General features: G+C 47.0%; 1 protein-coding gene across 5 annotated transcripts in view; it reads left to right on the top strand.

Annotated features, from left to right (window-relative positions):
* ACAD10 (acyl-CoA dehydrogenase family member 10) overlaps positions 1-24,915 on the top strand; it is a 45,725-nt gene extending 20,810 nt beyond the window's left edge. For all 5 annotated transcript variants that reach the window (XM_053401203.1, XM_053401205.1, XM_053401202.1 and 2 more), the window contains 13 exons: positions 2,412-2,593; positions 5,670-5,820; positions 7,406-7,551; positions 9,431-9,604; positions 10,452-10,825; positions 11,723-11,863; positions 15,364-15,501; positions 16,614-16,704; positions 17,640-17,798; positions 18,500-18,672; positions 20,592-20,735; positions 22,550-22,627; positions 24,655-24,915. In XM_053401203.1, coding sequence (XP_053257178.1) covers positions 2,412-2,593; positions 5,670-5,820; positions 7,406-7,551; positions 9,431-9,604; positions 10,452-10,825; positions 11,723-11,863; positions 15,364-15,501; positions 16,614-16,704; positions 17,640-17,798; positions 18,500-18,672; positions 20,592-20,735; positions 22,550-22,627; positions 24,655-24,789 — 2,086 coding nt within the window. In that variant the 3' untranslated portion in view covers positions 24,790-24,915. The remainder of the gene's footprint in view (positions 1-2,411; positions 2,594-5,669; positions 5,821-7,405; positions 7,552-9,430; positions 9,605-10,451; positions 10,826-11,722; positions 11,864-15,363; positions 15,502-16,613; positions 16,705-17,639; positions 17,799-18,499; positions 18,673-20,591; positions 20,736-22,549; positions 22,628-24,654) is intronic.

Here is a 24,915-nt window from a genome sequence, read left to right as displayed (position 1 = left end):
ATCCCTGCATTCACTAGCATTCTGGGAAACAGCCAGGACCTCCGATGCATTCAAACACTGGGCTGGGATTATTGGCTGGTGGGCCTTTTTCAAAGCATCCCACATGTCACGTGCCGTGAGATTTCCAGCAAGCGTCTTTATTTCCTCCAGAGAGACGGATAAGACAATAATATCCACGGCCTTCAAATTCTGGCCCTGCCATTTCTCTGTCTGAGGAACTGGAGTGGCTTGAGATACAGTATGCCAGACTCCAAACTGACGCAGCAAACTCTCACACCATTTTGCCCAGGTCTGATAATTGTGCTGATTTAACTTAGGGCACTCAGTGGCCTCAGAAGCTTGGAAAAACTCCATTCCAGCTTTTTACGTGAGCCGTGAGCCTTTATTGCCTTCTAAGACTTCTTATCTCGGCAGCTCATAAATCACGATGCCTCTGGCTCGGCTCCCAGGCCAATTAATTTTTGCCGGACATCAAAGACTCTTGCCGGCATTCAGAAAAGCCCCTGCTTTCACTTTTCCAGCACATACCTTTCAGCAGTCTGTCGCTGTCTTACTCCTGCAAGTGCCGTGAATCTGGGCCCGAAACCTGTTGTTGGGATACTGCCAGGGAGATAAAGTCCATCTGAGCCCCCAAGCTCGGTGCCGGACGATCCATCAACCTCCCGTAGTCAGGCAATATCAGCAATTCAGCGACACTAAGCCTCAGGCTTAGTGCACACTATAACAGCAGAATTCACACAGCAAAAAGTTGCACAAGCATGAGAGCAGGACATGCATATTTACAGTTTTATTCAGCGTTGGTCAGAACAAAGAAGGCATGACCGTCTGCTCCGACTGCTCAGGCAAGACAGCCAAAAACGAAACGAACTTACAACATAAACATCCTGTGAGACAGGAACTTACGCAGGCTGTTATACAAACATCCTGCTCCCTTTTAAGGTGGAACGGAAATATCCTAACAGTGGTATGACAAGGTTAAAGCACATAAAGGTTTTAAAAACCATATTGTCAGAAAAGCACAACTAAATGTCTGGATCAGATATAAAGATTTGCTGGAAAATAAAACCCCAAGGTGGCTGTCGCCAATGGAAGCTAAGGCAGTTAAAAAGTTAAATATGGAGTCGAAGTGGCCAAGATATTGGGAAATTTTGGAAAAGGAAGGGGACAAACTGAGATTGCAGAGTTTTGAGAAACTAAAAGGGAAGGTGAGAGATTGGTTGCACTATCACCAAATAAATGAAGTGTTTAAATTGGACAGTAAAATTGGCTTCCAGGTGGAAAAATCAAAATTGGAGACTGAATTGTTAGAATCCAGTACTAAGAATTTGTCAAAAATGTACAATTTGCTGCTGAAATGGAATACACAAGATGAAACGGTTAAATCAAGTATGATTAAATGGGCTCAGGACATTGGTCATAACATTTTGTTTGCTGATTGGGAGAAGTTGTGGACCACCGGGATGAAATTTACGGCATGTAATGCCTTAAGAGAAAATATTATGAAAATGATCTATAGGTGGTACATAACCCCAGTCAAGCTTGCAAAGATTTACCATTTGCCTGATAATAAATGTTGGAAATGTAAAGAAAAGGAAGGTACATTCTTTCACCTTTGGTGGACGTGCCCGAAGATTAAGGCATTCTGGGAAATGATCTATAATGAACTCAAAAAGGTATTTAAATATACCTTCCCTAAGAAACCAGAGGCCTTTCTCTTGGGTATTGTCGGCCAAGGGGTGTTAAAGACGGATACAACTTTTTTTATGTATGCTACAACAGCAGCTAGAATACTCATTGCGAAGTACTGGAAGACACAAGATCTACCCACACTGGAAGAATGGCAGATGAAGGTGATTGACTACATGGGCTTGGCAGAAATGACGAGCAGAATCCGAAACCAGGGAAGAGAAGCAGCGGAAGAAGAATGGAAAAAGTTTAAGGACTATTTAAAGAAATATTACAAAATTAATGAAAGTTAGAATGATGTTGGACTGGAAAGTAAATGGTTACTATTAGCAATGGTTAAGACAAGGAGAATAAGGAAGATTAGTTTAAATTTAAATTAAAATAAGGGAAGATTTGCTGAGTAATTGATTAGAATTTGGAATACAGAAAAGGGAGGCATGAGGAAGTCGGGGAAGAAAGGTATAAGAAATTAAGATATGAAATGGTACTTGTTTCTTGTTTTGTTTTTGTTTTTGTTTGTTTATGTATCTGTTGTGTTTATGTTATGTTTGTGTGGTCATAAAAACTTCTTAATAAAAAAATATTATAAAAAAAAAAGTTTTAGGGCAAATTTCCACTTTTCGAGTCTTCCTTTCTGTTGCTGCTCAATCAATAGTCAGTTTATTATGGTCATAGACCTGCAGTTTTGCTGATGTTCTTGCACTAACATCCTTGTGTCGCCCCAGCATCATTGGCACCCCATTTTACCTCATGGACTACTGCACCGGACGGATCTTCAAGGACCCCTCCCTCCCAGGACTGGAGCCCAGCCAACGGACAGAGATTTACACCGCCATGAACAGAGTCCTCTGTAAGATCCACAGTGTGGACATCAAGGCAGCCGGCCTGGAGGATTATGGGAAACATGGTGCGTAAATGTTTGGAGCAATGGCATTGCTTTTCTCACATTGTGAGGGTATGGAACTGTGATAGCCCTCAAGATGTAGTTAGGCTCCCAGATCCCATCAGTGCTAGTGGTCGAGGACGGTGGGAGCTGGAGACTGATAACTTATCCCCAGATTTGACCTATACAGTGGTACCTCAGGTTACATACACTTCAGGTTACATACGCTTCAGGTTACAGACTCCACTAACCCAGAAATAGTGCTTCAGGTTAAGAACTTTGCTTCAGGATGAGAACAGAAATCGTGCTCCAGCGGCGCAGCGGCAGCAGGAGGCCCCATTAGCTAAAGTGGTGCTTCAGGTTAAGAACAGTTTCAGGTTAAGTATGGACCTCTGGAACGAATTAAGTACTTAACCTGAGGTACCACTGTAAAGCCTCAGGCAACTCAGGATCCCAATTCCTCAAGGACCGCCTCTCCCCATATGTACCCACCAAGACTGAGGTTGAATCCTGACAAGACAGAATCCTGACAAGGTTGAATCCTGACAAGATTGAGGTTGAATCCTGACAAGACAGAAGTACTGTTTTTGGGGGACAGGAGGCGGGCAGGTGTGGAGGATTCCCTGGTCCTGAATGGGGTAACTGTGCCCCTGAAGGACCAGGTGCGCAGCCTGGGAGTCATTTTGGACTCACAGCTGTCCATGGAGGCACAGGTCAAATCTGTGTCCAGGGCAGCTGTTTACCAGCTCCATCTGGTACGCAGGCTGAGACCCTATCTGCCTGCGGACTGTCTCGCCAGAGTGGTGCATGCTCTGGTTATCTCCCGCTTGGACTACTGCAATGCGCTCTACGTGGGGCTACCTTTGAAGGTGACTCGGAAACTACAACTAATCCAGAATGCGGCAGCTAGACTGGTGACTGGGGGCGGCCGCCGAGACCATATAACACCGGTCTTGAAAGACCTACATTGGCTCCCAGTACGTTTCCGAGCACAATTCAAAGTGTTGTTGCTGACCTTTAAAGCCCTAAACGGCCTCAGCCCAGTATACCTGAAGGAGCGTCTCCACCCCCATCATTCTGCCCGGACACTGAGGTCCAGCTCCGGGGGCCTTCTGGCGGTTCCCTCATCCCGAGAAGCCAAGTTACAGGGAACCAGGCAGAGGGCCTTCTCGGTAGTGGCACCCGCCCTGTGGAACGCCCTCCCATCAGATGTCAAAGCGATAAACAACTACCTGACATTCAGAAGACATCTTAAGGCAGCCCTGTTCAGGGAAGTTTTTAACGTGTGATATTTTACTGTATTTTTGGTTTTTATGGAAGCCGCCCAGAGTGGCTGGGGAGGCCCAGCCAGATGGGCGGGGTATAAATAATAAATTATTATTATTATAAGACCCCCTGACCATCATTTGACGCCCTTCTCCATGTGGCTCCTCGAGAGCCAGTGTGGTGTAGTGGTTAAGAGCGGTAGTCTCGTAATCTGGGGAACCGGGTTCGCTTCCCCGCTCCTCCACATGCAGCTGCTGGGTGACCTTGGGCCAGTCACACTTCTCTGAAGTTTCTCAGCCTCACTCACCTCACAGAGTGTTTGTTGTGGGGGAGGAAGGGAAAGGAGAATGTTAGCCACTTTGAGACTCCTTAGGGTAGTGATAAAGCGGGATATCAAATCCAAACTCTTTTTCTTCCTCCATGAGAAGTCCCAGGGGCAGCAGCACAAATACATGCGTTTTCAACAGTGGCTCCCCACTGCTTTCCTCAGTGATGCTCACTTGGTGCCATCATCTTCAGGCCCAAATAAAAAACGTTTATTTTCCTCCAGGCCTTTGGCTTTTAGTTATCCTCCTCGAGTAGGTGGAGCCACTCCTGGAGTGGGCAGAAGTTTTAAGCCTGCCTTTAAAAACATTATTGTCTTTTAGAGGGTTTTTTTCTGTTTCAATGTACAGTGGTACCTCTGGTTACGTACTTAATTCGTTCCGGAGGGCCGTTCTTAACCTGAAACTGTTCTTAACCTGAAGCACCACTTTAGCTAATGGGGCCTCTTGCTGCCGCCGCGCCACTGGAGCACAATTTCTGTTCTCAACCCAAGGTACTATTTCTGGGTTAGCGGAGTCTGTAACCTGAAGCGTATGTAACCTGACGCATATGTAACCTGAGGTACCACCATATGTGTTTATTGTAAGGGACATTGAGTCGCTTTCATTAAAAAAATATCAACTAATAAGTTTAAAATAAGAATGACAGCAATAGTAATAGATAACATCTGAAGGGCCACAGGATCCCCATTTCATAGAGCATAGTGCTGGTGTGGCCCAAGGTTGCAGGTTCGATCCCCGTATGGGACAGCTGCATATTCCTGCATTGTAGGGGGGGGGTCAGACTAGATGATCCTCAGAGTCCCCTCCAACTCTACAATTTTACAGACCTATGATTTCTGTGCTCGGTTCTGCAGAACTTTTTTTCAGTACATGCAGAACTTGTTTAATACAGTGCATGCAGTAAACGTAACCCCTTTCTTCCACAGCCTTTCCCAATCTTCCAACAGTATATTGTGTCCAACATCTCTTGCCCCATCAGTCATCACAGATTTAACTTGTTCATCCTTTGTATGCCATTCTAACAACAAATTATACATTTTGGAGAGATTTTTAACATTAGTGTCTAACAATTCCGTTTCCAATTTGGATTTTTCTGTTGCAAAACCATTTTTTGTTTATTTTTTGTTTATTGTTGTTAGCCGCCCTGAGCCCGACTTCGGCTGGGGAGGGCGGGATATAAATAAAATTTATTATTATTATTATTATTTTCTTATCGAGTTTATGCAATTCGTTAATCTGATAATATTGCAACCATCCATCCAATTTATCTTTGATTTGATCAAATGACCTTGATTTAAATTCCTCATTATCTTCCACTAGTAAATCAGCATATTTCAACCATTTACTCTCCATGTTCAACTTTTTCTGTGCCTTTGCTTCCATTGGTGAAAGCCATCTGGGTGTTTTCCTTTCCAAGAGATCTTTATATCTTATAGAACTTGCTTTTTTCTCGGTTTTTAGTGCTGAGAATTTCCCCTGCCATCTTTAACAACATCTTTCTGCTGCAGGTAACTATGTTCAGCGGCAAGTCCAGACGTGGAGCAAACAGTACCGTGCCACAGAGACGCATACCATCCCAGCTATGGAGAGGCTTATTGCCTGGTTCCCTTCCCACCTGCCAGCCAGCGAGGGCCTCTCTGTCGTGCACGGAGATTTCAGGTGTCAAATAACAGCATTCTCTCCCCCTCCAAACACAGTTTTCAGGAGTCCCTTTAAACCAGGCATAGGCAACCTCGGCCCTCCAGATGTTTTGTGACTACAACTCCCATGATCCTTAGCTAACAGGACCAGTGGTCAGGGATGATGGGAATTGTAGTCTCAAAACATCTGGAGGGCCGAGGTTGCCTATGCCTGCTTTAAACCATATGTTTTCAACCTTTTTCAGTCCATGGCTCCCTTGACCAACTCCGTTCTTCCTGTGGTACTCCTGTGAGGTTCAGGAGCCCAGTTATTTCACCATTTTTTAAACACCCTCCCTTGTGGACTGTTCCCTCAGCCTCCTGCCCTCTCCTTGGCAGTCCTCTGGGCAGTTGCTGATGCCGCCACCCCTGGTCTCTGAGCTGCCTCCCCTGCCCCAGATAGATGTGCCTCCTCACGCTGCCCCACAGGGGCCTGGGAAGCACCCCCTGGCCAGCTCCAGAGGCACCATTTGCCTGCGGAGCTTGTAGCCAGGGCTGCTGCAACAAACAGCTATGCCAGCCTTTAGGAGGCAGAGATGCAAGAGGGCATTAGAGGAGGGAGGGAAGGAAAAAGGGATGGAGGCCAATGTTGCTTGCAGCTCGCCTGACCATCCTTCAAGACACCCTACGGTGCCACGGCACACTGGTTGAAAACCACTGCTTTACATTTTATGAAATAAAATAAATACATAATACGTACCGCTTGGTTGTAAAGAAAAGGAGGGGAGAAATCCCTTGAAGCGGTTTACCCAAAAAATAAAACAATAAAATTACCAGCAGTTAAAAACAGCTGCTTAAAACATTCAAAAATAATTAAAATCAGTGATAAGCTAAAACACGTGTCTACATTCCACATATCTGGGTAGGCTGGTCTAAACAAAAAGTGTTTTTTTGGTAGGCACCAATAAGAATTCAGTGAAGGCACCTACCTGATGTCAACAGGCAGGGAGTTCCAAAGTGTAGGTGCTGACACATTAAAAGATTGATTTCTTACAAAGGTGGAACAGGTATGTTATGTGGCACCTGTAACGGTGCCGATTGGGCATGTTGCAAATGGCAAAGGTGTGTTCAGATCACTGTTTCTCTCAGCAAAATATGTAGCAACCTAGGAAAAGGTTAGGGCTGGAAGTTCTATGAAGGGGAGCTCTCTGACCTGATTCACAACTCCCTCTGTGACTATCTCTTCTCATGATTGTTTAGAGCAAGGGAGCCAATAGGATGGCCTCTGGAGGTTATGGAGAAGCCGGGGGGCATTTATTATTATATTATTATTATTGTTATTATTATCACATTGGGTTTTTAAATAATACTTTGTGGCACCCCTGAGAACTTTTCTCATCTTGGTTTTTCTTCTCCACGTATTATTAGATGACAGTTCCCATAATCCCTGACCACTGAGGGGAGTTATAGTCCACAACTTTTTGCCAGGTAGGGAAAGGCTGCTTTAGAGGAAGCTGGTTGCAAGAAGGTTTTTAATGCACAGCGTACAGGAGCCCACACAACTCCGCTTTTAAGGTGGCACCTGCCAGAATTCCTCTACATCGCCTCCCCTTTTCCTTTGATAGGCTGGACAACCTGATCTTCCACCCAGAGAAGCCTGAGGTGGTCTCTGTCCTTGACTGGGAACTCTCTACCTTGGGCAACCCTCTTTCTGATGTGGCCTACAACTGCCTGGCATATTATCTGCCTTCCAGCTTCAGTATCCTGAAAGGTACACGCTTATTATCAAGTCATCAGAGCAACATCTGTGTGGGTTTGAATAACACAAAACTGGGGAGGAGGTGGGAATGCTGGGTAGAAAATGGTCTCTGGCCCCATGTAGAACTGGAAGCATGACTATTGCTAGAAGTTCTGGTGGAACTCATAATAATAATAATAATAAGAAGAAGAAGAAGAAGAAGAAGAAGAAGAAGAAGCCGGGCTCAGAGCGGCTAACAACAGTAAAATAATACAGCATTCTAAAATCAATTCATTATAAAATCAGTTCAAATCAAATTAATAGCAACCATTGGGCTAGAGTTCTGTGAGGATTACCAAAGGAGGGGGTCAGGCTGTGCCTTGGCCAAAGGCCTGGTGGAACAGCTCTGTCTTGCAGGCCCTACGGAAAGATGTCAAGTCTCGCTGGGCCCTTTTGTGACAGAGCGTTCCACCAGATTGGAGCCACAGCCGAAAAAGCCCTGGCTCTGGTTGAGGCCAGCCTAACCTCCCTGTGGCCTGGGACCTCCAAGATGTTTTTGTTTGAAGACCGTAAGGTCCTCCGTGGGACATACCCGGAGAGGTGGTCCCGTGGGTACGAGGGTCCTAGGTCGTATAGGGCTTTAAAGGTTAAAACCAGCACCTTAAACCTGATCCTGGACTCCACCGGGAGCCAGTGCAGCTGGTATAGCACCAGGTGAATGTGATCCTGCAGCGAGGACCCCGTAAGGAGTTTCTGGGTCAGTCTCAAGGGCAGCTCCACGTAGAGCGAGTTACAATAATCCAGTATGGAGGTGACTGTCGCATGGATCACAGTGGATAGGTCAGGGCAAGAGAGGTCAGGGCTAGGTCATGGCTCATTCTCCTGCATAAGCCACATTGAAATTGAAGAAGGGTGACTCTGCCTGGTCCTCGAGGTTCCCCCCAGGGCCTTTTCCATGCCTTCTTTGATTGCTTTTGCTTACTTGGAATGTTCCCCTGAATGGTGTCAATGCCTCTTGCTTGACCTAGAGGGAGAGATCATGTAGAAACCCCTCTTGACACCCCCATGACTTCAGTGTAGCCTGTTGTAATTTTTAAAATGTCATAGCCAGCACATTTAAACAGCTGTCAGCCTTGTAAGACCATAAAACACAGTATAATCTGAAATACTTTGCACCACAAAATTTACATATTCCAGTTAAAATCCTTCCACAAAAGTGTCAGAAAACAGGAAAGGCTTACTACAATTTATGCACAGATAATACGCAGATGAGACTTTTTAGTAATTGGATCAGATTGTTGTCACATGTATGATCTTTGCTGTCTAATTTGTTGTTTCTTCAGCTTGTAAACTGCCTTGTGTATACAGTCATACCTTGGGTTACAGACGCTTCCGGTTGCGTGATTTCGGGTTGCGCACTACGCCGAACCTTGCAGTCTGGGGTGCAGGCAGCAGCATCCCAGAGTGCTCTTGCATGGGAGAACTCAGAGCATCAGAGCAGCCCTAGTTCTTCCCCCCTGTGCCACCACGGTTTCCCCAATTGCAGCTCCTAACCCTTCGCTTGCAGAGGAAAGACAAGGGGCAGCCGAGCCAGAAAGGCGAACATGGAGAACGAGACCCTGGCCCACCTGACACTGTTTCAGCATCAAGGCATCGAGCCTGGGAGCGAAAAGGCTTGGTTTTTTTAGGGCAACCTGTGGCCCTCCAGATGTTGCCATGCACCTAGCTCCTGCCATCCCTGATCGTTGCACATGGTAGCTTAATAAAGGGCTGCTGGGAACAGGAGTCCAGCAGCACATGAAGAGCCACAGATTCTCCCTACCGTGTGCTTTTCACTAGTATCAACCTTTTGGCCCCAGCACCAAGCCCTGATCCTGCTTTCTGTGACTAGCTTTGGTTTTCCTCCTTGCAGGTTTGAGGGACTGCGACCTGAGCCGGCTAGGCATCCCCACGGCAGAGGCCTATTTCCAGATGTATTGCAAGCACATGGGCGCCCCAGCCATCAAGAACTGGAACTTCTACATGGCCTTTTCCTTTTTCCGAGTGGCTGCTATCCTACAGGGGGTGTACAAACGCTCGCTCACAGGTGAGAGGACAAGGACATCAGGAGAGTCAGTGGCCCTTTCTCGTCCAGCATCCTCTTCTCAAAAGTTAAGGAATGCATAAAGCAGGACCTGAGGGCAACAGAACTTTCCCCACTAGTGATTCCTAGCAACCAGCATTCAGAGACATATTACCTCTGGCAGTGAGGCCACTTGGGCCAAGAGCTGGGGGAACGGGCATCCATGATGTGAGGGAGCTCCCCGCTCCCAATGAAACCACAATCTCTAGATTGTAAAGAAAAGAGTGATTTTTTAGCACTTTCAGAACCCGAGATATGAGGCAAAATGTGCATACGCAGTTAAAGGCAGGAAGCGGTTGACACGGGTTGCGAACGCTGCGGGTTGCGAACGTGCATCCCGCACGGATCACATTTGCAACCCAAGCGTCCACTGTACTATGTTGTCCCATTGTTATACTTCTTGTTCTCTTTAGGTAAAGTTGTAAATGTTTATTTAAATCCTGCCAGTGAATCACACCATGCACTTAAAGCACATTTGAAGCGCGTGACTTCACCCAGAGAATCTTGGGAACTGTAGTTTCACACACACACACACACACACACACACACACACACACACACACACAAAGCCATGATTTCCAGTGCTCTTAACAAACTGCTATTCCCACCATCCTTTGCAGGAAGCCACGTGCTATATACATGCGCTGGGTGCTCTTTCAGTGCGTGGTGCGTATCTGTCCACACTCCTGGACCCTGGCAGTTGTTCCTCCAGTTGAGGCCCCAGCTTCTTCCCTCCAGGCAGAAAGAGCAGCATGTGGACTCGGGGGCGAGGAATTTCCCTAAAGATGTAGCCTCTGTTCATTCCGCACAGGTCAGGCCAGCTCAGCAACTGCCGGGAGCAGCGGCAAACAGGCCGAATTCATAGCAGACCTCGCCTGGGATTTTGCTACAAAAGAAGGCTTCCGGGTCTTCAAGCGACTTCCAACTCCCACGGCCCCCACCAGGGCGTTCGGTACCTGGGCTGGCCCGAGGCAATTCCCACGGAGCAGCTACTCCACGCAGGCTCCTGCTTCCAGGTTCCACCTCATCATCTCTCCGGACGGCCTGCCCAGCCGCGTCCAGGAGCTGCACCACAAAGTCAAGAAGTCCATGGAGGCCCACATTTACCCAGCCGAGCAGCTTCTGCGAGACCACCAGGCTTCCTCGAGCCGGTGGACTCCTCATCCCTTGATGGAAGAACTCAAGGCAAGTCCCCTTCCTCCTGGCGTCGCACGGGGCAGCACCCTAGTTGGGGCCAGGCAGGTGGCTCCTGGGAGAGATCATCCCCTACACTGGGTGCCATGAGCAAAAAGGCCCTGCTCCGGTCTTCGTTGCCTAAAATCTCTCCAAGAGAAGGAGTCTTTCTATAGGACACTGTCAAACAACCTCAGATTCCACAGTCTGGTTCTTATATCTTCACATCTTAACTGCCCATTTGGTGTAACCTGTTCTGTTCCCAATAGTTATGGGAAGAGGTAAGTTGTGTTTCTCTCCTCTGATCACAGGAACATGGGTGGTGCCAGACAAGAGGCAGGAGGATAAGCACCTACACACACACACACACACACACCATGATTAACATACAGTGTTATTTTTCTTTCAGAGATCTTTACATGTGGGACACAACTCGCTCACCTAGAAATATACTTTGCCCTTTGGTCCCCCCATTTTTTTCTACTGCCCCACTGCACTGGAGATATCATTTCCCACTTCTTCCTGCTCCCCCAGCTTCTGCTGAAATATGTTTCATCAATCACAAGCCAAATGATTTTGGATTTCTCTCTGTGGTCATAATAACGGCTAGGAACCTGATTTCTAAAAAGAAGAATACGTGCAGGCTCATTATACACCCTTCTGTGTCCCAAAAAGCCTTGATCTGATTCTGAGAGAGGGGTTTCCCCCTGCATCATTCCCAAGTGCAAATCCTTCAGGGTTTCTGTTTTTGATAGTCCTCCTTTGAAAAGCAAATAAACACCACAAATCCAGTTTGCCCAGCTCAGTCCAAGCTTGCTTCTTGGATCCACTGATGTTCCCTGGAGGCAGCTGAAGGAGGACCTAGCCCTCAGGCCTCTGTCGCAACCTCTGCGTTCTCTCATCCTTCAGGAGAAGGCCAAGTCTGAGGGGCTCTGGAACCTTTTCCTGCCGCTGGAGAGTGACCCAGACATGAAGTACGGAGCAGGCCTGACCAATGTGGAGTACAGCCACTTGTGCGAGCTGATGGGGACTTCGCTCCATGCGCCTGAGGTACCCGCCTAACTCAGTGAGGTTGGCCTAAAACAGGCAGGGAGCCCTTTTCAGCCCAAGGGCCACCTTTCTTCCTGGGGAACCTTCCTGGGGCCACATGCCAGTCGTGGTTGGGGCCCGAGGGAAGAGTGGGCAGAGCAATCAAGCCACTCACTTTGGAGATTTTTGCGCGCACACACATGCAAAGTCGTCATAATAATAAGAATAAGAATAAGAATAATTTATTATTTGTACCCCGCCCATCTGGCTGGGTTTCCCCAGCCACTCTGGGCGGCTTCCAACAAAGATTAAAAATACATTAAAATGTCACACGTTAAAAACTTCCCTGAACAGGGCTGCCTTCAGATGTCTTCTAAATGTCAGGTAGTTGTTTATCTCTTTGACATCTGATGGGAGGGCATTCCAGAGGGCGGGTGCCACCACCGAGAAGGCCCTCCGGCTGGTTCCCTGTAGCTTGGCTTCTTGCAGTGAGGGTGTTGAATGGTCTCTGTAATGTGAAGGTTCATTATTGTTCCACAAGATGTGTATGTCTTTAAGGGCCAGAGCAAATAATGAGACCCAGTTTTACAGCTGTGAAACAGTATAGCAGGTGCTGCTAAGTTGTGTTAATTAAGCTGTGTCAGCAATTGGGTATAGTATACAAAGAGCAGCACCTAGCTCTCTCAGTATCCTGGGGGATAGGTTGGTGGTTGGGTCATGCTTGTTGATATATTTAATGTAAAAGGAGTTTTTGTTATTAAAACCTTGCTAAAGTTATTTTTGAGTTCCTTGTAATGCGTGGTCTCCCCAGCAAGCTTTCTGCAGTGCAACTAAACTGCAAATAGCCAACAGAGGGAACTGCCAGAAGGCCCTCAGGGCTGGACCTCAGTGTCCGGGCTGAACGATGGGGGTCTTCCACCCTTCATCCAGGCACATGTTAGGCCTTATCACCATCCAAGGACATATTCCATCCCTCAAGGAGAGCGGTGTGAGGCTCCAGCCAGAGAAACCCCTAGGGAAGCTTCAGAGGAGGAGGGCTCAGAGCCAGGGGAGTGGTGGTGGGGCATAGAAAACAGGCCAGAGGATGAAGGGGAGGGGACAGAATGGCTCAATGCTGAACAAGCAACAGGCTGGAGTGAGAGAGAGGAACCAAAGGCAGAAAGCACTGCAGACGGAGGACAGGCAGCTGAGGAGGAGGAAGGGACAGAGGCTCCAGCAGCTTCATAGGAGCCTGCCGGTCCTACTGTATTCAGCTCCCCTCCTCCTTTGTCTTCAAGGGCACATAGGGCTTTGCAAGTAGCAGAGCAAAGAGCTCAGAGGCCACCACTCCCTGACGCAGTTTAAGACGGCTGGGAAAACAGCCAGCCGGGGAGGAGACTTAGGGGGAAATAGGTGGCACAGATTGTCAGCTCTGGCAACTGCTTGGGAGCCAGTCTTGCCCGTAGGTTTCTCTGTATTCTGTTTCATTGAATAAAGAATTAGCTTTACTGCTCGTCTCTGAGTCTCCGTGCTGACCAGCTGCTGAAGCAGCCCCGATAGCTGGACAGAGAGCCTCAGAGGGCTACCTTTGCCCCTGGGCCCAAGGTTCCCCACCCCTGCTGGATCAGGCCAGTGGCCCATCTGGTCCAACACCTGCAGTGACAGAGCTTATAATCTGTTGACACTCCCTTAATGTTAAGGATTTGGCAATTTGAGGACTTGCCCTGGACTCACACCGCCTGCCAGGCATGGCCAAACTTGGCCCTCCAGATGTTTTGAGACTACAATTCCCATCATCCTTGACCGCTGGTCCTGTTAGCCAGGGATGATGGGAGTTGTAGTCCCAAAACATCTGGAGGGACGAGTTTGGCCATGCCTGCGGCCTAGGCCGTTCCTTAGGCTTTGAATTTCAGTTCTAGCAGGGTGTGCAAGAGGTTTTCCTGAATAAAGCTTCTTTTAGAAAACCTCTCCTCGTTCTTGGTGCCTGTTGTTGGACGCAGAAACATTACAGCATCACTGTGGCCACTCAGATGTCTATGGGAAAGCAGGATCTGAGCACTAGAGCCCCCTCCCCTCCACTGGTTTCCAGCAGCTTGCATTGCTACGTCTGACCACCTCAAAACCCCAGGGAGCTGCGGAGGCCAAGGCCCGAAAAAGACCCAATATGGAGGCCTATTGGCCGAAATATTGGGAATTGACTGAAAAAATTGGAGACAATTGGAAGTTGCAGAGCCAGGACAAACTAAAAAATAAGGTGCGAGACTGGCTACATTATGCTCAAATTCAAGAGGTTTTCAAAATGGACAAAAAAGTTGGTTTCCAGGTGGAAAAGTCGAAACTAGAGACAGAATTGTTAGAACCAAAGACAAAGCTGTTATCTAGAATGTATAACTTGCTGCTTATGTGGAATTTACAGGATGAGACAGTTAAATCTGCTATGATTAAATGGGCACAGGATGTTGGACACAACATTATGTTTGAAGACTGGGAAAGGTTATGGAACACCGGAATGAAATTCACGGCCAGTACGGCCTTGAAGGAAAACATTATGAAAATGATATACCGGTGGTACATGACCCCAGTCAAGTTAGCTAAGATACATCACCTGTCTGACAATAAATGTTGGAAGTGTAAGGAAGCAGAGGGGACTTTCTTTCACCTCTGGTGGACATGCCCAAAGGTTAAGGCTTTCTGGGAAATGATTTACAATGAGTTGAAAAAGGTATTTAGGTATACCTTTCCCAAGAAACCAGAGGCCTTCCTGTTGGGCATGGTAGACCAGAAAGTGTTAAAGAAGGACAGAACTTTGTTTATGTATGCTAGTACAGCAGCAAGAATACTCATCGCAAAGAACTGGAAGACACAAGATTTACCCACGCTGGAGGAATGGCAGACGCAGTTGATGGACTACATGGAGATAGCTGAACTGACCGGCAGAATCCGAGATTTGGATGTAGAAACAATTGAGGTGGACTGGAAAAAGTTTAAAGACTACTTGCAAAAGTATTACAAACTGTATGAATTTTAAGACGGTGCATGATTTGAAAATGATACGCTTTAGCAATTATGATTAAGTAAATAGTAAACTAAGTGATAAAAGAGAAAAGGAGATAATATGAAATTGAACATGTTACGTTTATTTTAAAGGTATAAAAATTCTGACATAATACATTGAATATAGATACATAACATGTAAAAGTTACAATAAGGTATGACATAAGGTAACAAATTGCTGACATTGTTAATATAAAGAACGCAGAATCGGAAGGGGTGGGGAAGTCCAATTTGGGATTTTTGTTAAAAAAAATAAAAAATGGTTTCTTGTAAACTCCTTTTTTGTAATGTATAAAATTTGGAAAGAAACGTAATAAAAAATATTATAATAAAAAAAAAAAAAAAAACCCCAGGGAGCTGCGTTGGACAAATTAGTTGGGTCGGCTTTATAAATTGGCTTTGCTATGAGAGATGGGCCTGTGTTCATCTTCCATCTCATGGCTGAATGATGGCAACATGCTGTTTGACCTCCTGTCTCTCTTCTCCAGGTATTCAACTGCTCTGCCCCAGACACAGGCAATATGGAGGTGCTTCTGCGCTATGGGACAGAAGCACAGAAGGAGCGCTGGCTGCAGCCTTTGCTGGATGGAAAGATCCGGTCTTGCTTTGCTATGACGGAGCCACAGGTCAGGGCTGCCCTTCCTCTTGGTTCTTGAACACTAGGGAAGGAAGTATTGGGATTCTTAATTATTCTTACTAATTAAAATCTTTATTTTGGTAGTAGAGCATGGGTAGGCAAACTAAGGCCCGGGGGCCAGATCCGGCCCAATCGCCTTCTAAATCCGGCCCACGGACGGTCCAGGAATCAGCATGTTTTTACATGAGTAGAATGTGTGCTTTTATTTAAAATGCATCTCTGGGCTATTTGTGGGTCCTGCCTGGTGTTTTTACATGAGTAGAATGTGTGCTTTTATTTAAAATGCATCTCTGGGTTATTTGTGGGGCCTGCCTGGTGTTTTTACATGAGTAGAATGTGTGCTTTTATTTAAAATGCATCTCTGGGTTATTTGTGGGGCCTGCCTGGTGTTTTTACATGAGTAGAATGTGTGCTTTTATTTAAAATGCATCTCTGGGTTATTTGTGGGGCCTGCCTGGTGTTTTTACATGAGTAGAATGTGTCCTTTTATTTAAAATGCATCTCTGGGTTATTTATAGGGCCTGCCTGGTGTTTTTACATGAGTAGAATGTGTGCTTTTATTTAAAATGCATCTCTGGGTTATTTGTGGGGCCTGCCTGGTGTTTTTACATGAGTAGAATGTGTCCTTTTATTTAAAATGCATCTCTGGGTTATTTGTGGGGCATAGGAATTCGTTCATTTTTATTTATTTTTTCAAAATATAGTCCGGCCGCGCCACAAGGTATGAGGGACCCTGCTGAAAAAGTTTGCTTACCCCTGTAGTAGAGTATTTACATCATGCCGTAGACAAAGCAAACAAACAATAAATAATAAGAGAAAGGAATGGTGACACACTGATATAAATCGAGGCAGCCACAGCAATCAAAGTGTTAAAAAAAAACCCCCGGTAAAATCATCATCTTCAAAAATAGGCACAGCACGACTTCCTTAAGACGGCAGCTGAAACAGAAAGTCTTGGGTAAGGTCCTGGGGTCTGAGCTGTTTTATTCAAGCCATGTTGTTAGCTTCAGTTTGAGGAAGCAGTGGAACATAAAAACAGCAGATGAATAAAGGAGCCTTGCTTCTATATTCCCTCTAAAACAAAGCGTCTTCTTTTCTTAGGTTGCTTCCTCCGATGCCACCAACATTGAAGCTTCCATTGTCAAGGAAAAGGACACCTATGTCCTGAACGGGCGCAAATGGTGGATATCAGGTACATTGCACCGTCTCCCCAGTTTTTGGTATCAGGGCTCATCATTCTGCAGCTGAGATGCTGAGGTGTGGAGTGGGGAAGGATCAGGCCAGCTCCCAAAAGGGCTCAGCCTTTTCCTTGCCCTACAATTTAAGGTTTTCTTGTGGCTTCCAGAGAGTGATGGTGGGCGTCTTCCTAGAGGGCTTCTGGGAAATTTCCTTGTTCCAGATTTCATTGCTTGCCCGTAAGACACTGCCTGGAAGCACTGGGGGCTTCTTCTGTTTCCTACGAATCGGTGCAAGTCGAGAATAATAATAATAATAATAATAATAATAATAATAATAATAATAATAATAAATTTTATTTATATCCCGCCCTCCCCAGCCGAAGTGGGGCTCAGGGCGGCTAACAACAATAAAATAGTGCAACATTCTAAAAACATTTCATTGTAAAAATTAATTAAAATCAAATTGATGGCAACCATTAAGCTAAAGTTGTGAAGATTGCCAAAGGAGGGAGTCAGGCTGCGCCCTGACCAAAGGCCTGGTGGAACAGCTCTGTCTTGCAGGCCCTGCGGAAAAATGTCAAGTCCCTCAGGGCCCTAGTCTCTTGTGACAGAGCGTTCCACCAGATTGGAACCTCAGCCATAAAAGCCCTGGCTCTGGTTGAGGCCAGCCTAACCTTTCTGTGGCCTGGGACCTTCAGGATGTTTTTATTTGAAGACCGTAAGTTCCTCTGTGGGACATACCAGGAGAGGCGGTCCTGTAGGTACGAGGGTCCTAGGCCGTATAGGGCTTTAAAGGTTAAACCCAGCACCTTTAAAGCCATATAGGGCTTTAAAGGTTAAAACCAGAAGGGCATTTGGGGGAGCGTGGTTAGCAAACAGCCAGCCAGCATGGAGGGTAGTACCGATTTCCAACACAGGCACCTATCATCCAAACCTCTCTTCCCGGCAGGTTCCTTGGACCCTCGTTGCCAGCTCTGCATCTTTATGGGCAAGACGGACCCCACCGCCCAAAGGCACAAGCAACAGTCCATGTTGCTGGTTCCTATGGACACACCTGGAATCACCATCCTGAGGCCACTCAGTGTTTATGGCCTGGACGACGCTCCAGGTCAGGCAAAGCATTTTTATTCAGGGTTTTCCCTGAAGGGCTTCCAGGGAAGGAGGGCTGGTATGTGCTGGGCCTCTCTTGCCTTTAGGGTCTTCCGCAGATAGGGCACCACCACTGCAAAGGCCCTGTTCCCAGTTGTAGTAGTAGTTTGGATTTGATATCCCGCTTTATCACTACCCGAAGGAGTCTCAAAGCGGCTAACATTCTCCTTCCTCCCCCACAACAAACACTCTGTGAGGTGAGTGGGGCTGAGAGACTTCAGAGAAGTGTGACTGGCCCAAGGTCACCCAGCAGCTGCATGTGGAGGAGCGGAGACGCGAACCCGGTTCACCAGATTACGAGTCCACCGCTCTTAACCACTACACCACACTGGCTCTCTCCTGGCTTACCAACTGCTTCTGGTGGTACCTGGGGAAGAACCTCCGCAGATCAAGCATTGCGCTCTTGCTAATTTCAGTGATCATAGACTCACAGAAATTGTAGAGCTGGGAGGGAACCAAAGGTTCATCCCCCTGCAAGGGAGGAATCACAGCTCAAACATTTGTGATCCGTGTCTGCACTTAAGAGTAAGTGTTAATAAGTCTTCAATAGTAAGCTAAGTTACTTAGGCAGAGTTCCCCCCCAAGTTGTGATGGTTGTGCAGCAGGGGAGTGGCAGGGGGTTCCCTCTGCCAATAAATTCTCATTTCCTTCTCTTTCCAGCTGGCCATGGAGAGATGGTCTTTGACAACGTCCGTGTGCCCCAAGAGAATCTCTTGCTGGGCCCTGGCCGAGGGTTTGAGATAGCCCAGGGGAGGCTGGGCCCAGGAAGGATACACCACTGCATGAGGCTGATTGGCTTTGCGGAAAGGGCGCTGGCCCTCATGAAGGAGAGGGTAAGCAACACAGCATGGCGCGTGGGCTTGAGGGTTCTCATGGAGCAGCTCTCCTCAGCACTTTGGGTCATGTCTGCCTGTCACTGGGCTCCTTTATTCAGCACAATCTCATTCTGGGCTGACTCCCTCCCTCCATCTTCCCCAAGCACTAGGCGGTTTGGGGAGACCTTTGCATTGCAGCGTGTGCATAGGGACGCGAGTGGCGCTGTGGTGTAAACCACTGAGCCTCTGGGCTTGCAGATCGGAAGGTCGGCGGTTCAAATCCCCGCGACGGGGTGAGCTCCCATTTGGATACACGCTGACCCCATTTGGAGCACTAAAATGAACTTTGAATCCAGAGCATCTCGTAGCCATCCGCATGCTGTTTTCAATCCAGATTGATTCTAGATAGCAGTTACTTGGTGCACTTTTGAAAACACTCCCCCTGATTATCTTATCCATCCCTTTCAGTTCAATTCAATTTTTTATTTCTACCCTGCCCATGCAGGGATACTGGTGGCATTGTGGGTTAAACCACAGAGCCTAGGACTTGCCAATCAGAAGGTCAGCGGTTCGAATCCCCGTGACGGGGTGAGCTCCCGTTGCTCAGTCCCTGCACCTGCCAACCTAGCAGTTCGAAAGCACGTCAAAGTGCAAGTGGATAAATAGGTACCGCTCCAGCGGGAAGGTAAACGGCGTTTCCGTGCGCTGCTCTGGTTCACCAGAAGTGGCTTAGTCAAGCTGGCCACATGACCCAGAAGCTGTACGCCGGCTCCCTCGGCCAATAAAGCGAGATGAGCGTCGCAACCCCAGAGTCAGTCATGACTGGACCTAATGGTCAGGGGTCCCTTTACCTTTTAAACAAGCTCTAGCTACACTGATGAGTGGCAGCTCTTCAAGGTTTCAGGCAGTGGTCTGTCCTAGCCCTGTCTAGGGCCTTATCTGTCACAGGATCACTGGGCAATGGCTCACTGGAGAATATACTGTGCGTCCAAAAGGGGGCTAAGTGAGTCTCCTTTCACAAGGAGTTCTAGCACCTGGGAGGAGCAGCCACCAAGGAGGCCCTGTCTCAGGTTTCTACCAAGGTCCTTTCCGGAGAGTTTTAAAACCCAGACAGCCCTGTATGTTAAAACAGGGACTTTTGGTTCCTTGTCACGTAGAGCTTCATAAGTCACCATGAGCACCTCTGAAATGTGCCTAGAAGTAACCTGCTAGCCTTCAAAACCTTTAAAAAATTTTTATTTAAACAAGGAAAATACACTTCAATAACATGCAAGAATTAAAAAAGGAAAAAGCAATGGAACTGACTGAAAACTAAATTAAACATACGCACACAGTACAAATTTGGATTGTCTCATTCATACTCCCTGGAAAATAACCCTGATTACCATTATTAGCATTGGGCAGGAGGAGGGGGTAATAACATTTTTTAAAGGGGACCATTTATATGGGACCAAGGTATTGTGCTTGAGGTCTTATGGTGTTCTCTTAAAGCTGAAAGAATTCCAAATAGGAGTCATTTGAACATTGATATCGCCACTAATATACAAAATAAAATAGTTGCCATGCAGTTGAAAGCAAACCTTTTCTTTCTTTCTTTTTTGGTTTGTCCTCCAGTGTACCTTGAATTTTAAGTTAGCTTTTGGAACAGATATGGCTGTACCACATTTAAACCTTCTAAATATTTCTCTCTTTTTTGTGATAACCCTCCTGGCAGCTCACAATAAATATAGAATCATTTATCTATTTTTAATCCATCTTCATGGATGGTTTTCTTCAGTGAAGCTGTCTTTAAATTGGGAGTAAGGATACCCCCTAGAACTGGCCCTGGTCAGTAGTCTGCCTGAAGTCTTGTGAGCCAGCTGATGTTGCTACAGCAGCCAAACATTCTTTGGCTAGGTCAGAGCAAAATCCTCAGCCAGGTGTACCTTCCTTGGCAGGTGGCATCTCGCATGGCCTTTGGGAAGCCCTTGGCAGAGCAGGGCACCATCAGGGCAGAAATCGCCGAGTCTCGTGTTGAGATTGAGCAGGCCCGTCTCCTGGTCCTCAAGGCAGCGCACTTGATGGACACCGTTGGGAATAAGGTACGTACTCAAAGACTTTCAGGGGTCTGCGAACCAGGGAGAACTGTGGCTGTGGGGAAAGGGAAGTTTTCTTTTTTCTTCAAAATTATAACAAGACATATTATCCAAAAACATATCATCCTTGTTTCCGCCCCCCCATTTTTCCTCCCCCCCTTAAAACCCACCCACCCCACCCGCCGACTTCCCTCAGTTCCAGTCTTTGATTTCTCTATAAATGCTGTTTTCTGCATGTTGCAAAGTTGTATAGATCCTCAAACTATTTAGCTGGTTATTATCAATAAAAAGTTTGTGAATGTTTATTCAAAACCTGCCAAGGAGTCCAGTTCGCTTTGTTGCGTCTTCAGATACTTTGTAAAGGGTTCCCATTCATCCTTAAAGTCACAGTTATCCTTGTCCCGTAGTTTATATGTCAGTTTTGCCAGTTCTGCATAGTCCATCAATTTTTCTTGCCACGATTCTTTAGTTGGGGTTTCTTCAGTCTTCCATCCTTGTGCTACCAGAACTCTTGCGGCCGTTGTTGCATACATGAAGATTTTTTTCAACTTTTTTGGCAGGTCTTTCCCTACAATCCCCAACAAAAATGCCTCGGGTTTTTTAACAAATGTTAAATGGAACATACTTACCTGGCAGGGGAGATACCATGATCACAAAGGGAAAGGAAAGTTTTCAACCCTGTCATTCTCACCACCAGCTCACAGCGGGGATGTGAATGCAAGGAGAACTTTCTGGATCAGGCCAGTTGCAGCAAGTAGCCATTGATGGCCTTATCCATGGATTTGTCAATAATAATAATAACAACAATATTTTTTTATTTATACCTTGCCCATCTGGCTGAGTTTCCCCAGCTCCCAACAGAATATTAAAAGTAGTTGTTTATTTCCTTGACATCTGATGGGAGGGCGTTCCACAGGGTGGGTGCCACCACCGAGAAGGCCCTCTGCCTGGTTCCCTGTAACCTCACTTCTCACAGGGAGGGAACCGCCAGAAGGCCCTCAGCGCTGGACTTCAGCATCCAGGCTGAATGATGGGGGTGAGTTCCATAGTTTAAAGCCCTCCGAGTTGGTGGCAGTGAGTTTCACAGTTCAGCTATGCACTGTTGTGAAGGAGGACTTCATCTCTCCTGAACCTTCCAACATTCAACTTCATTGGATGGCCACAAGTTCTAGTGCTGTGCTTTGTGGCCCTTCCCTTGCCACAGGTGCACAAGAGGGCAAATGATCCCCGCATTTCAGGGGGTTGGACTAGATGACCCTTGCCGTCCCTTCCAACTCTACAGTTCTATGGTTCTGTGAATCAGAACTGTAGCACTGAGGAACAATGCAGACCTCAGACTGAAGCGGTCGGAGATGTGGAGCTGGAGTGGCTTGAGGCCGGAAGGGCGAAATCAAGGAACGGGGAAGCTGTGGCCCTCCAGATGTTGTGGAACTCCAGCTCACATCAGCCTTGGCCAGCATGGCCAATGGCCAGGGATGATGGGAATCGAAGTCCAGCAACATCTTGAAGGCCCCAGGTTCCCCTCCCTTGATCTACACCGTTGCTGAATTTGAGAAAGTGCTTGGCTGGCTTTTCACCCCTTCAGCTGCCACCCGTTTCTCCCTTTGGCTCTGTGTTCATGGCTCTGTCCAGTGGCCGGATTGGGCCCTGTGAAGGCAGGAGTGAAGGCTCTCCCCACCCTGTGCTCTGCTTCTGGTCAGTTTACAAGAGGTGGCATCAAACGGCTTCGGTGGGAATGAAGGCAGGTTGAGAGCTGTGCCCTTATGTATGTGGGGGGAGTCCTGAGGAAGAGCTGACCGACATTTTGTCTCATCTCCTAGGAAGCGGCTCTTGAGATCGCCATGATCAAGGTGGTGGCCCCAAGGATGGCTCTGCGCGTTGTTGACCGAGCGATCCAGGCGAGTGTTTCTCACGCTAGGGGAGGGGCAGGGAAGCTGTGGGAGTTCAGGTGTTCTCGGATGCCTTGACCATTGTTTGGGGCTGATGGGAGTTGAACTCAAACAGTACAGTGGTACCTTGGGTTACATACGCTTCAGGTTACAGACTCCGCTAACCCAGAAATGTTACCTCGGGTTAAGAACTTGGCTTCAGGATGAAAACAGGAATTGTGCAGCAGCAGCGCAGCAGCAGCAGGAGGCCCCATTAGCTAAAGTGGTGCTTCAGGTTAAGAACAGTTTCAGGTTAAGAACGGACCTCCAGCAACAATGCCCATTTACACCACAAAGAACTCACAACCCACCTGCTCTCAGCAGCCAGAAACACTATAACCAGACACTGGAGAGACCTGTCAGGAGTAAGCATGGACCAATGGTACCAAATAGTATGGGAAACAGCCCTACTAGAAAAATTAACCAATAAACTGAAACTGACACGGGGACAAACAGAAGAAGACGCCTTTACCCCAGTATGGCTCCCCTTTATCACATACACAGCCCAACAAGACAATGACAATAATCCACCAGCAGCATACAAAGCAATATGGCTAACCTGATCCAAAACACCCACCCACCCCACTCACACACGAAAACAAAGATCACCACAGCCAATCACAAACAAACAACCACACCCTAGGCCAACCCCAACCTCTCTCACCACCAAAGGAACACAAGTGAACAACACAAGCAACGCTGACACCAAACTCTACATACATTAAACATAATAGAAACACCGCCACCCGACCCCACCCCCATCCATCTTCCCTCTCTCCACCCCCCCTTTCTTTTTTCTTTCTTTTTTCTTCTCCCCCTAATGCCTCAACAAATGAAACGGATTTGTAAAAATGTTACATGGAAGAAGAAGAAAAAATACGAGGCACTACACTTCTGTAAAACAAGAAAATCCTTAATAAAAAATATTAAAAAAAGAAGAAGAATGGACCTCCAGAACGAATTAAGTACGTAACCAGAGGTACCACTATATATTGATGGGTACAAGGGTCTCATCACAATTCAAAGGCAAGATAATTTACACTGTATTGAGCCAGGCCTAGCTAACAGGCATCCTCCAGGTGTTGCAAGGCTCCAACTCTGGTGAGAGGCAGCGTGGTGTAGTGGTTAGAGTATCAGACTAAGAACTGGGAGCCAAGGTTGAAGAATCGGCCTTCAGTCGTGAAGCTCACCTTGGGCTCACTGTCAGCCTAAGCTACGACCCAGGGTTGTTGGGATCAAATGTGGAGGGGGAGAATCATGTACCCCACCTTGAGCAACTTGGAGGAAAGGGTGGGATGGAAATGCAATAAATAAGCACCCATCATCTCCAAGTGTTGACCATGCCGGCTGGGACCAATGGAGACCAAAACAATTTGGAGTATGCAATCTTGGGTTTGGCTGGGATAGCATGCAGCTTTCCAGCTCCTTTTGCCATTTCTTTCTGAATTATTTAATTTTTTTAAAAAAATAATATTTGGATACCACTGTTTCATTAAAAATATATCAAAGTAGTTTACACCAATAAAAACATACAGCAGAAGCATTTTCCCCCCAACGTTAAAAAGTTAAAAACAAAACCCCAAGCAGCATCAGTAAACCATTGTGAAAGGATGTCTTCTTAATTGCCTGCATAGGCCTGGAAGACTAGAAAAGTTTTCAGCAGGCGTTTAAAAGTTTGCATAGAAGGCACCCACTGAATCTCCAGTGGCAGAGAGTTCCACAGGATTGGGCTAATGACACTAAAGGCTCAGTTTCTCGTGGTCAAATGAGCCTCACCCACTCAGGAAACGACCAGCAGGTTGTTCTCAGTAAAAAGGGGGTTCAGAATGAATATACTCCTTCACCTCTTGTTACTTGGCCAAGCCTCTTTGAAATCTAATGCATTGTGCAGATACTTGCAATACAGTGCATCCTGCACATTAAATAATAATAATAATAACACTGTGTTTCCTCTCTGCTCCCTGGCTTCTTTCTCCTTCCCCTCGCCTGGCTTACAGGCTTTTGGAGCAGCTGGACTTAGCAACGACCAACCACTGGCGCAGTTCTTCGCCTGGGCACGGGCTCTCCGCCTTGCTGATGGACCCGACGAAGTCCACCGGGCAGCCATCGCTAAAATGGAGCTCAAGCGCTAACGGAGCCCCGTCCAGGCCGCCACAGGAACCCGCAGCAAGCCAGAGTTGGGAAAAGGGCACTCGGTCTGCAGCACTGGGGACCGGCAAGGTGTGGTGATGGGGAGGCTATATGGATGTGGCTTGTTT

The sequence above is a fragment of the Podarcis raffonei genome, chromosome 8 (genome assembly GCF_027172205.1).
Source record: "Podarcis raffonei isolate rPodRaf1 chromosome 8, rPodRaf1.pri, whole genome shotgun sequence".
NCBI lineage: Eukaryota > Metazoa > Chordata > Lepidosauria > Squamata > Lacertidae > Podarcis > Podarcis raffonei.
The sequence above is the reverse complement of the archived record's forward strand: the minus strand, read 5'-3'. Positions and strand labels throughout refer to the sequence as shown.